The sequence below is a fragment of the Rhinopithecus bieti genome, unplaced genomic scaffold (genome assembly GCF_001698545.2).
Source record: "Rhinopithecus bieti isolate Rb0 unplaced genomic scaffold, ASM169854v2 scaffold_57210, whole genome shotgun sequence".
Lineage (NCBI taxonomy): Eukaryota > Metazoa > Chordata > Mammalia > Primates > Cercopithecidae > Rhinopithecus > Rhinopithecus bieti.
The window spans coordinates 511,247-522,617 of NW_016823439.1; the positions used below are offsets into that span (position 1 = coordinate 511,247).

At 44.3% G+C, this 11,371-nt stretch overlaps 1 protein-coding gene across 5 annotated transcripts in view; it reads right to left on the minus strand.

The window, feature by feature from the left end:
- Positions 1-233: 233 nt before the first annotated feature.
- The window catches only part of MTMR4 (myotubularin related protein 4), a 32,219-nt gene continuing 21,081 nt past the window's right edge, over positions 234-11,371 (minus strand). For 2 of the 5 annotated variants that reach the window (XM_017861567.1, XM_017861572.1), the window contains 4 exons: positions 5,603-7,001; positions 3,487-3,597; positions 3,156-3,244; positions 238-2,504 (listed from right to left, as the gene is read on the minus strand). In XM_017861567.1, the coding sequence (XP_017717056.1) occupies positions 2,327-2,504; positions 3,156-3,244; positions 3,487-3,597; positions 5,603-7,001 (1,777 nt within the window). In that variant the 3' untranslated portion in view covers positions 238-2,326. Of the gene's footprint in view, positions 2,505-3,155; positions 3,245-3,486; positions 3,598-5,602; positions 7,002-11,371 lie in introns of all 5 variants that reach the window. The other 3 variants (XM_017861570.1, XM_017861569.1, XM_017861568.1) reach the window with 2 other exon arrangements.

An 11,371-nucleotide genomic window follows, 5' to 3' on the forward strand; every position in this document is an offset into this window, starting at 1 on the left:
TCCTAGCTACTCGGGAGGCTGAGGCAGGAGAATCGCTTGAACCCAGAAGGCGGAGGTTGCAGTGAGCCGAGATCGCACCACTGCACTCCAGCCTGGGGAACAGAAAGAGACTCCATTTCGAAATAAATAAATTGGAAATTGCTGGGAGAGAGGGGTACAATGTTCTACTCTTCTCATGGTCAAAGAATAAGTGAATATTAAGGTTTTTTAGAAATGAAAATAAACCCAACAAAGCAGCACTAATATAGAGATTTTATTTAAACTGTATTGAATTTTTACAGCACATTGCATTTTTGTCACAACGCAACTGCACAGTTTGGATTTTTGGCCACATCATGTCACTTACACCCACGACAGCTCTGAAAGGAGTATTTAATGAACACATCTGAGCCAAGAGCCCAGAGTCTCTCTCCAAGGCCATGCAGTTTGTTCACTGATGGGACAGTCCCTCAAAACAGCCACACTAAGTAGACAGATACAGTCTCCCCAAATGTAACCAATCTTACTCCCCTTGAAAACAGGCAGAGTGAAGTGCAATGAAAGTCAAGTTAATTAAAAAGCCACTCACAACTGGCAGTAAATTTTAATGATTGATAAAATGCTTAAAATAATTTTATGTATCAGAAACAAGGAATAGCTTGTTACTTTTTCAATGATCTCAGGAATTTTGCAGACACAAAATCTCCATTATTCAGCTCCATTTAAATGAAAAAAAAGTTCCGCTAGGCTGACCTAAATACGCCAAAACTTTTTAGGTTACATCTATGGCAAGTACAAAAGAACCACAGATGCTTCTCTGTAGGACTGAAAAGTTCAGGGAAATAATGATTCTTGTTCTAAATGCAGATCCTAGTTATTTTGGAATGAAATGCTGTTTTCTAGAAAGCAACATGAAAGTAGCAGTGAGAAAGATGACTACCATCATTTCAAAACAGGATAAGCCTAAATGTAATTTACCATTTATATGTCAACAAATTAAGGAAAATGTATAAAGTCCTAGTGGTTTCATTATAGGCCAAGGAGACTGTATCTGTCCCACCCACAGTACATGGCTATATCACTGTATCTTTTGGTTAAGTGCCACTGGTACATATTAAGATGAAAAAAAAAAAAAAACAAAATAAAAGTTTTAAAAAACCAACAACGTTTGGTCCAAATGGACACATGTTCTCTCCCGATTTTGGTATCAAGGCTTTATTCTCCTCTGTTTGGGTTCCATTGTTAAGTGCACAGAAATAGACAGCAGCATTTGTACTGAAACCCTCACATACCAAACAGCATATGCTAGGAGGTAAAAACCAAACGCTAAATTCTACCCTCAAGGTGTCAAGTGTTCAGGATAAGAAGCAATGTGATCCAGAGGAGGCAGCAGCCAAGGGAAAGACAACATGGGGAAACGGGCAATGGAACAACAACGAAAACCTTTGTTTTATTTTCATGCCAGGAGAGGATCAAGGTGTAGCTCCTGTGTTAGCACCAGGACAACTAGGAAGAGTCAGGCGCAAAGGGTAGGGCACAATCAGCAGATGTTTCACAAGGATAATTTTTACTTTTCCCTTCTCATTCTTCACAGTGCGTAACTCAAGAGCTGCCACTGTGTAACAGAGACGACTGCCTTCACAGCTCAAAATAACTCAATCAGCAGAGTTTTCCTCTGCTCCCAAAATGGCTCGCTCCCTAGAACTGTCCCCTAAACTGAATATTCACCAATGCTGGCTGATGAGCCAACTGAAAAATACATTGAAACCTCCACTTGCTGAACCAGTCTTCAAACCAAACTCCACAGAAAGACAGTACTAATGCAACTAGAGGGAGTGCCTCTAAAGACTGAGCCTTCATGCACAGACACAGAGCACAGAGGTACAGGATATAGTTCATCTCAAATAGGACAGGAATTCCTATCTTGTATACTATAATCTGCTTTTGTCAAGGTGGAGGAGAGATGGGTCTGGTTATCACTTGGAGTTTGGTTATACGTATGCCATTCTATTGCTGTTTGGGGCACTTTGCACCAGGTAACATCTATGCAATCATCATCTTGTGACCTCCAGGAGAAAGAGGCTGGAGTCACCAACTCAACATTAAGCTTCCAGACCCTGGGTCTGGGTTAGGACCATTACCCCAAGGTGAGGGTCTCACCAGTAGAGGACCTCCTGCCAAATTGCAATTCCTCTGCTCCAGTTTTATGATACCAAGGAGGATTTCTCAAGATGGTATCTCTGAGCTCTGTGATTTCATGAGCCACACCAACGAACCTTCCTAACTACAACTGAAGCAGATCCTCCCTTCAAACCTGCTAAAGTTGGACAGGTCATCTCCCCGGCATTCAACTGGAAGCTGTAGCAATGGGTTTCTTCAGCTGTTGGCTCATGAGTTCCCTGGCACGAGAGACTTGAATGTGTTCGTAACATGAGTTACAGACGAGAACTGGGTCATAGAGTTGCTGATCAGGAATGGGCAGCTTCAGGTGGCAGCATCCAGCACAAAATACATTCCCACAATTTCTGCCAAAGCACAAAGAGGGAAGAGTTCATCAGAAATGCCAATATACTAGCCAGGTAGGGTGACTCACACCAGTAATCCCTGCACTTTGGTAGGCTGAGGCAGTAGAATTGCTTGAGGCCAGGAGTTTGAGACTTGCCTGAGCAACATAGCAAGACCCCATCACTAATAAAAAAAAATTAATTAATATTAGGAAATGCCAATATACTGAGAATGAGTGATACTAAATGAAAAGTTGGGGACAAACAAAAATAGTTTCTATAAAGAGGTATCCACTTCCAAACGAATTCCATTTAGTTCTATACATATGTATTGCACTGTTTTTGTTTTTGAGACAGAGTCTCGCTCTGTTGCCAGGATGGAGTGCAGTGGTGTGATCTCAGCTCACTGCAACCTCCAACTCCCTGGTTCAAGCTGTTCTCCTGCCTCAGCCTCCAGAGTAGCTGGGATTACAGGCACACGCCACCACACCCAGCTAATTTTTGTATTTTTAGTGGAGACAGGTTTCACCATGTTGGCCAGGATGGTCTTGATCTCCTGACCTCGTGATCTGCCTGCCTCAGCCTCCCAAAGTGCTGGGATTACAGGCGTGAGCCACTGCACCTGGCCTGCACTGTTTTTTAAGTCATACTAAATCATACAAAACATCTTACCTGCAATGGTGTCTTCGTTTGGCCAACCAGAATTCACAGTCACAGTTATAGCAGTGTGATGCCATATGGTCTGGAACCCAGCGAGTCACCTAATAGAAGGCACAAGGAAAAATTCCTGGTCCTTGCTGACAGACTGGAAGAGCAACACTGCAACAAGGAAAGCATCCCAGGAGAAAGTGACAAGGCTTATCTTCGTAACTGGCTACCACTTGCCTACCAGGTTGACACTCCTCTGGGAGACAGCTCAGTCTACAGCATGTCATTCATCTCTGGGAAGTATGATGACTCATTGGCTCACATAAGTACCCACCACATATGTGCCTAAACATACCTCAGTCTCTTTCTTATCAACAGGTTCCCAGCTTGCTTCTGAAAGGCAGTCATCACTGTGATCAGAGCCAAAATCCTCAGTATCACTGCCATCTGACTCCTTCAAACATGTCTGATGAAAAGGCAAAGACAACAACATTATCTTCATCATCATTAACGCTTAGTGTTTACCATGTGTCAGGCACTGTGCTAAGTGCATTACATACATGAACTTATTTCTCATGACAGTCTTACAACGTATACTACTAATATCCCCATTTTACAAATAAGAAAATGAAGCCACAGAGAAAGTTAAGAGCTGATATGTAGTAAAACTGGGATTTGAACCTAGTATTGTGGCTTCAGACTTATACTCTTACCAATATGCTACACCACAGCATAGAAAGACTCTCTTGTTACGTTCTAAACCAGGGGTTGACAAGCTATGGCCCACAGGCCAAACTAGCCCACTGCCTGTTTTTGTAAATCAGGTTTTGTTGGAATACAGCTGCATTCATTCATTTACATACTAAAAGCAGTCTATGGCTGCTTTTTGTTTTGTTTTTGAGACAAGGTCTCGCTCTTTTGCCCAGGCTGGAATGCAGTGGCATGATCACGGCTCATTGTAGCCTCAACATCCTGGGTTCAAGAGATCCTCCGACCTCAGCCTCCTGAGTAGTTGGGACCACAAGCATCTGCCACCATGTCCAGCTAATTTTTTTGTAATTTTTGTAGAGATGGGGTTTTACCATGTTGCCTAGGCTGGTCTCAAACTCCTTGGCTCAAGCGATCCACTCACCTCAGCCTCACAAAGTCCTAAGACTACAGGCATGACCCACTGTGCCTGGCTGCTTTTGCACAACAGCAGAGCTGAGTAGTTGCAACATAGACTGTATGGCCCACAAAACCTAAAATAGTTATTATTTGGCCCTTTACAAAAAAAAAGGTTTGTTGATTCCTGTTTAAAGCACCAGAGAAGTGAGAAGCAGGCAAGTAGGGAGCACCTTAACAGAACAAAGGAGGTGTCTGAAAATGGCAAGATACCATGGGGAGGAAGCTGGCTCCTAGAAGCTCCCCAAGGACTATGGTGCCAGAACCTGAGGCTGCCCAACACTGCACAGCCTACATAGTCTTCATCTCTCACCTGGATTATTCCAAAATGACCTTACCAGTCTCCCAATCTGGGTCTCAACTGCCTCATTAAAATTGTACATTGTTGGCCCAAGCACAGTGGCTCACACCTGTAATCACAGCACTTTGGGAGGCCGAGGTGGGCAGATCACAAGGTAAGGAGATCGAGACCATCCTGGCTAACACGGTGAAACCCCGTCTCTACTAAAAACTACAAAAAACTAGCCGGGCGAGGTGGCGGGCGCCTGTAGTCCCCGCTACCCAGGAGGCTGAGGCAGGAGAATGGCGTGAACCCGGGAGGGCGGAGGTTGCAGTGAGCTGAGATCGTGCCACTGCACTCCAGCCTGGGTGACAGAGCGAGACTCCATCTCAAAAAAAAAAAAAAAAAAAAAAAAAAAAAAAAAAAAAAAAAATTGTACACTGTTGCAAGAGTGCAAGAGTCATTTTCTTAAAGTACAACTCTGATCATATTATGCACTGGCCTAAAATTTTATTGCCTTAAGGGTAAAATCCAAACAAGAAGGGCACTCAAGCTGACCCTTCTAATCTCCATCTACTTCTCCAATGTCACCTCCCAGCACCCTATCTGTCTCTTATAGCCCCAGTGTAAGTGTGTATGCATGCATGTACACATATACACTTGCATGTCCCATCCTTTTAAGCCATATCATTGGAGTACCTATTGCCACGATGCTTCTGCAAATGGTGTTTCCTTTTCACTGTCTACTTAGCTAAATATCACACATTCTTCAGCACTCAGCTCAAGCATTACCTTCTCAAGAAAGCCTTCCTTGACGTTTCACTCCATTCCAGCCCTCTAACACCTGATGCCTCCTCAATCATAGCACTTAAAAACATCATTCTAATTGCTTACTTGTTTTTCATCCTATAGTCCAGGCACCTAACTCAGTGGCACACAGCAAGTACCCAATGAATAAATGCTGAATGGAGGGAAGGCTGGATTAACAGACTAAATAATGGGTGTATGGCAGTTGGTGACTACTTACAAAATCATCCTCATAGTCCATGGGAGGCTCTGCTGGAGGGGCACAGCAGTGACGGATATCCAGCCTCATCTGAAGCTCACGCACCTGTCGACGTAGCTGCTCTACCTCTTGCTTGTACCCTGCTTCGATTTGCCGTAACCTATGCTGGATCACATCCGTGGGAAAGGGGAGTCCATCATCATCCAAATAGAGAGGAGGCACTGGAGAAGGACAGGTCAGTGGAACAGGCTTTGTGCTAGAGACTTGCTTTGGGTGACTGGACAACCACATCCGGTTCTTTCCTCCTGGGCCAGTACAATGTCCATTGGAATGACTAGAACAGACAGGTGACTTCATACCTTCTCTCTGAGCCCACTGGCTCCCAAAGCAGGGCCCTGTGGCCCGCATCTGCTTACTGTTTGGCCTCTTGCTACAACAGCCATAGGAAAGCAGCCGCCGAGGGGTGGCCTCCCCACTTGGGAATGAAGTCACCATCCCTTGGAAGCTGTCCCAGTTGGACCCTAGAAAAGAGAACTCACTGATCTGGCTCTGAGAAATTGGCTTCCGGACCAATTCCAATGGCATTTTCCCAAAGCGAGGATTTTCCAATAACTGCCCATTCCTATTATTTCCTCTTTTACCAATGTCTTCCTCCCCATGAGTCAGATCTGGCACAGAACTCGGTTGTTCCTGGTGGGAGATACTTGCCACAGACCCTGAGGGATCTTGGTTGAGGAAGTCAGCCCTTGGGCCTAGAGGAGTTTGGCAGGCAGCACTTGGTGGGTTGCAAAGGGTGCTGAGGCTGTGATCGAGAACACATTTGTAGGGCACACCTAGCATGGAGTCTGGCTGGGCCTGTTGGGGCACACCTGTAGGAGAGTCCTGGGAAGACTCAGGAAAATTACAAACTCCATCACACTTGTTAGAAATGACCTTGGAGAGTGCACTGACAGCTTCTGTTTCAGGACAATGTTCAGGTGGCTCCCCTGTGCCATCTAAAGTCCTACCCACCTCATTCTGGGCAGAAGGGTTGGAAGCTGGTCCCTTAGTCTCTTCCAGGACTTTGATCTCAGGATCAGAGGTGTTGCTCTTCATTTCCCGAGGCACTGCGGTATTAAGCAATTTGTAACTTGGAGAACAGTTTTTGTGACTCTTGAAAGGTTTATTGCTCAAGTAGTCTTTCTGGCTGCTGGGCAGAGGAGGAGGAAGACCCACTTCTCCTACAGTCTGCTGAGGACCTCCTACCCCAGAGTCCACAAAGGTTGTCTCTGATCCCTCAGGATTGCTGTGCCAGGGCTCCAGGCCTACCCTGACCTCCTGACAGTGGTTATTCAGGTTAGGGTCACTGGATGTACGAGTCAGGGGGCTGCTTGTGTCACAGGCAGAAAGAAGATCATCCATGGATCTGGTTTTAGGTAATCTGGAATGACAAATATAACACCTCCAGGTCAGGAGATGGGCACTTGCAATACAATATATGGAGCTGAATCAATGGAGCAATGTCAAAGCCAGAGTTTAGAAATAATGACACTTAAGAATACTTAAGTTTAGAAATAATGACCCTTAAGATCACAAATAATCAATGTTCACTGAAAGTTTATTCTGTAAAAAAAAGCATGAGACATGGACCCTGTCCTCCGGAACCCAAAAATCTATCCTCAGCTTTTGTCAGCACTCAACCTACCAGTCTCCCTGGGCAATCTCAACCACTACAGTGGTTTCAGCTGCCTTCTATGCCAATGCCTTCTGAATCTACTGTTCCAGTCAGGACTATACCTGAGACTCAAACCCAATATCCCACTGCCTCCATCACAATAAAACAGAAAGAAGATGGGTTTTGGAGCTAGAACATATTGGCTCTGACACTAATTAGCTACATGACTACAAATAAGTAAATTAACCTCCCAGATACTTGGTCTTTCCCTTTATACAATGATGATAATAAATCATACCTTGTAGAGATGCTATGAGAATTCAAAATATAGGCAACCAACCACAAACATAATAACCACAAACTTGATTAAGACAACACAACTCCCTCAGCACTGCTCTTGATAACCACTTAGCAGCAGTGTGCTCCTCTGATTCCCAAGGCCCCATGGAAACTTCCCCTGGTATATAGCACTCAGAGCTCTAGAGGCATTCATATATACCAGATGGGTTAAGGGACATTTTCAAGAATGACCATCCTGATTATTTATGCAGTTCAAAGTCCTTAGAGCAATGAAAACTTGAGGGAAATTCACCAGGGAAGCAGTAGAGACTTCACTGGCCTCCTATTTTTAGATGGCTCAATCAGTTCAGCCCAGCGGAAATATCCCCCAAAGGCAGAGTTACAACGCAGCTTATTTTAAGTAATTGATTTTTGAAACTTAAAATAAATGTTTTATACATATTTGATATAACTTTTATGACCAATTTTGATTTTTTTTTAATGGTATGAAATTCCAGGAAGGCAAAAACAGTCGTTATAATTAGAGTTCCTGGAGTCCCATAGGCAGGGCTCAAATCCCAATTTAACAACATCTTTGCTGTGTGACTTTAACTTCTCTAAGCCTCAGATCCCTCATCTATGGAATAAAGGTTAAAGTACCTAGCTCTTAAAGCTATTATGAAGATTAAACAAAAGAATCCACATCAAAGCACATTGCTCAGTGCTTCCTATAACACATTATTGCACTTCATTGTTTACTTGTTTAACTCCCTCTGCTGAAGTGTGCTGATGGCAGGACTCTGTCTTATTTGAATCCCCAGCACCTAGCACACTACCAGGGGCAAATGACTTGAGAAATGAATGAATGAGCTCAAAATACCACATCAACTTTCCACTGCTAGGTGCCAATTGAATGTGTGATATACATCAGGCATCCTGGTGGATCTTCTTAGACATCCAGACAACCAGGGTCCACCCAAGACCTAATGAATAAGAACGGCCAAGAGTGAGGCCCAGGGATCTGTAGTCTTTTAAGTGCCACAGCTGACTTCTTTCTTTTCATTTTATTTTTTATTATGGAAACTTTCAAGCATACAAAAGAAGTAAAGAATATGCCGGCCACAGTGGCTCACTCCCGTAATCTCAACACTTTGGGAGGTCAAGGCAGGCAGATCTCTTGAGGCCAGGAGTTCAAGACCAGCCTGGCCAACATGGTGAAATCCCATCTCTACTAAAAATACAAAAACTAGCTGAGTGTGATGGTGCACACCTGTAAACCCAGCTACTACTTGGGAGGCTGAGACATGAGAATCGCTTGAGCCTGGGAGGCAAGAGGCAGAGATTGCAGTGAGCCGAGATCGCACCACTACATTCCAGCCTGGGTGACAGAGCAAGACTGTCTCAAACAACAACAACAAATAGAAGACTATAATTAACTCTGATGTGTTCTTCGTCCCAATTCAAATAACAACATTCTGCCATCCTCCACAACTCATTCTATGTGTACCAAAGGTTAATCAGCAATGTTGACAGAGATACTAATACCTGAGTTTAGAACAAGGAGAGCGAGCTCATCCAGCTAGGTGGTCAAGGAAGGCTACACAGAGAGGGTAGGATTTGAGATGGGTATACAAGAATGTGTTTATGACTTTAATGGAAGGATAAGAAAAAAGACAGTAGGACATTTTTGATCTAGGCAAAGGTAGAATCAAAGGTAAGTCAGGTCAGTTGTTACAGAGACCATTTCCTTTAAAATCTTTATACCAGTTATTCCTCAAAATCCACTCTCCATCTTGAGCTGCCTACAACACACCTCCTTCTTTGCTGTCAACTAATATTTCAATCCCAATTTCCCTGTATCTCCGCTTTCTCCCCAAACTGGCTTGTCTCTCGACTTTTCAATGTCTATTAGCGGTACTAATATTCTCCTACTTTCTAAGCTCAGATACTTGGGACGCAAAGTACTTTTCACTTCTACTCTCCAACTTTCAATCAATTCTGTAGCCTGCCAATGATTCTCTACAGTGCTTCTAAATTTAATCCTTTCTCTTGGCCAGGGACTCTTCCCCTCATACCTAAACTACTACAGCAGTGCTGGCTGGTCTCTGTGCCTCCAGCTACCCTGTATTCACTGATTAGTTCTCCAAGGATCCCACTGTCAGAAGATCACAGTGACTTCCTACAGTGACTTCCTATTGACAACTGAATCAAAACAAACTCTACTGTAATGTTTAAAGCCTTCAATGCCCTCAATGACCTGTCTTATATTTCTCTCTATTCCTTAAAATAGCCCCTTCTCAACCCCTGCCAGCCACAGAAGTTCTTTTAAAAAAAAAAAAAAACTACCTCTTGCCCAGGCGTAGTGGCTCACTCCTATAATCCCAGCACTTTGGGAGGCCAAGGTGAGCAGATCACTTGAGGCCAGGAGTTCGAGACCACCTTGACCAATGTGGCGAAACCCCGTCTCTATTACAAATACAAAAATTAGCCCAGCTACTATTACTAATACAAAATTAGTAATCCCAGCTACTCGGGAGGCTGAGGCAGGAGAATCAGCTGAACACGGTGGGCGGAGGTTGCAGTGAGCTGAGAAGATTGTGTGACCACACTCCAGCCTGGGCAATGGAGCAAGACTCCATTTCAAAAAAAAACCCTACCTCTCATGTATCTACTTCCTTTGGACCCCTCTCCACTAACCTTGTTACTAAGCTCACAACTCCCTTTATTTCATTCATTTGTCCAGATGTTTTTTTTTTTTTGAGACAGAGTCTCGCTCTGTCACCCGGGCTGGAGTGCAGTGGCACTATCTCGGCTCACTGTAACCTCCACCTTCCCAGATTCATGCCATTCTCCTGCCTCAGCCTCCTGAATAGTTAGGACTACAGGCGCCCGCTAATTTTTTTTTTTTTTGTATTTTTAATAGAGATGTGGTTTCACCATGTTAGCCAGGATGGTCTTGATCTCCTGACCTTGTGATCCGCCCACCTTGGCCTCCCAAAGTGCTGGGATTACAAGCATGAGCCACCACACCCAGCTGTTTGTCAAGTTTTAAGTAAATTTTTACCTCAGTAAATTTATTTAAATTTACTTATTATGTGCCAGATTCTAAGCCAGATACAGAGAACACAAACAGACCCACAGTTCTTGTCTGGTCCTTCACGAAAATTTCCTGAGTAAAACAGCCACCAAATGACCCTTTTAAAACACACATCATTTCTCTAAAGCTTTGAACTATACACGTTATTTTTTTTTTTTGAGATAAGGTCTCGCTCTATCACCCAGGCTGGAGTGCCATAGCACAATCACAGCTCACTGCAGCCTCGACCTCCTGGGCGCAAACAATCCTCCTGCCTCAGCCCGCCAAGTAGCTGGGATCACGGCGCACGCCACCATGCCTGGCTAATTTTTGTATTTTTTGTAGAGGTGGAGTTTTGCCACGTTGTCCAGGCTGGTCTCAAACTCCTGGGCTCAAGCAACCTGCGCACCTTGGCCTCCCAAAGTGCTGGGATTACAGGCATAAGCCACTGCGCCCAGCCTGAACTATACACATTCTTATCTGCTTAGATGCTGACTTACAATTGTTCTCTAGTTGGCCGGGTGCAGTGGCTCACACCTGTAATCCCAGCACTTCGAGAGGCCGAGGCGGGTAGATCATGAGGTCAAGAGATTGAGACCATCCTGGCCAACATGGTGAAATCCTGTCTCTACTAAAAATAAGAAAAATGAGGGTGTGGTGGCGGATGCCTGTAGTCCCAGCTACCCTGGAGGCTGAGGCAGGAGAATCACTTGAACCCAGGAGGTAGAGGTTGCAGTGAGCCAAGATTGAGTCACTGCACTGCAGCCTGGTGACACAGTGA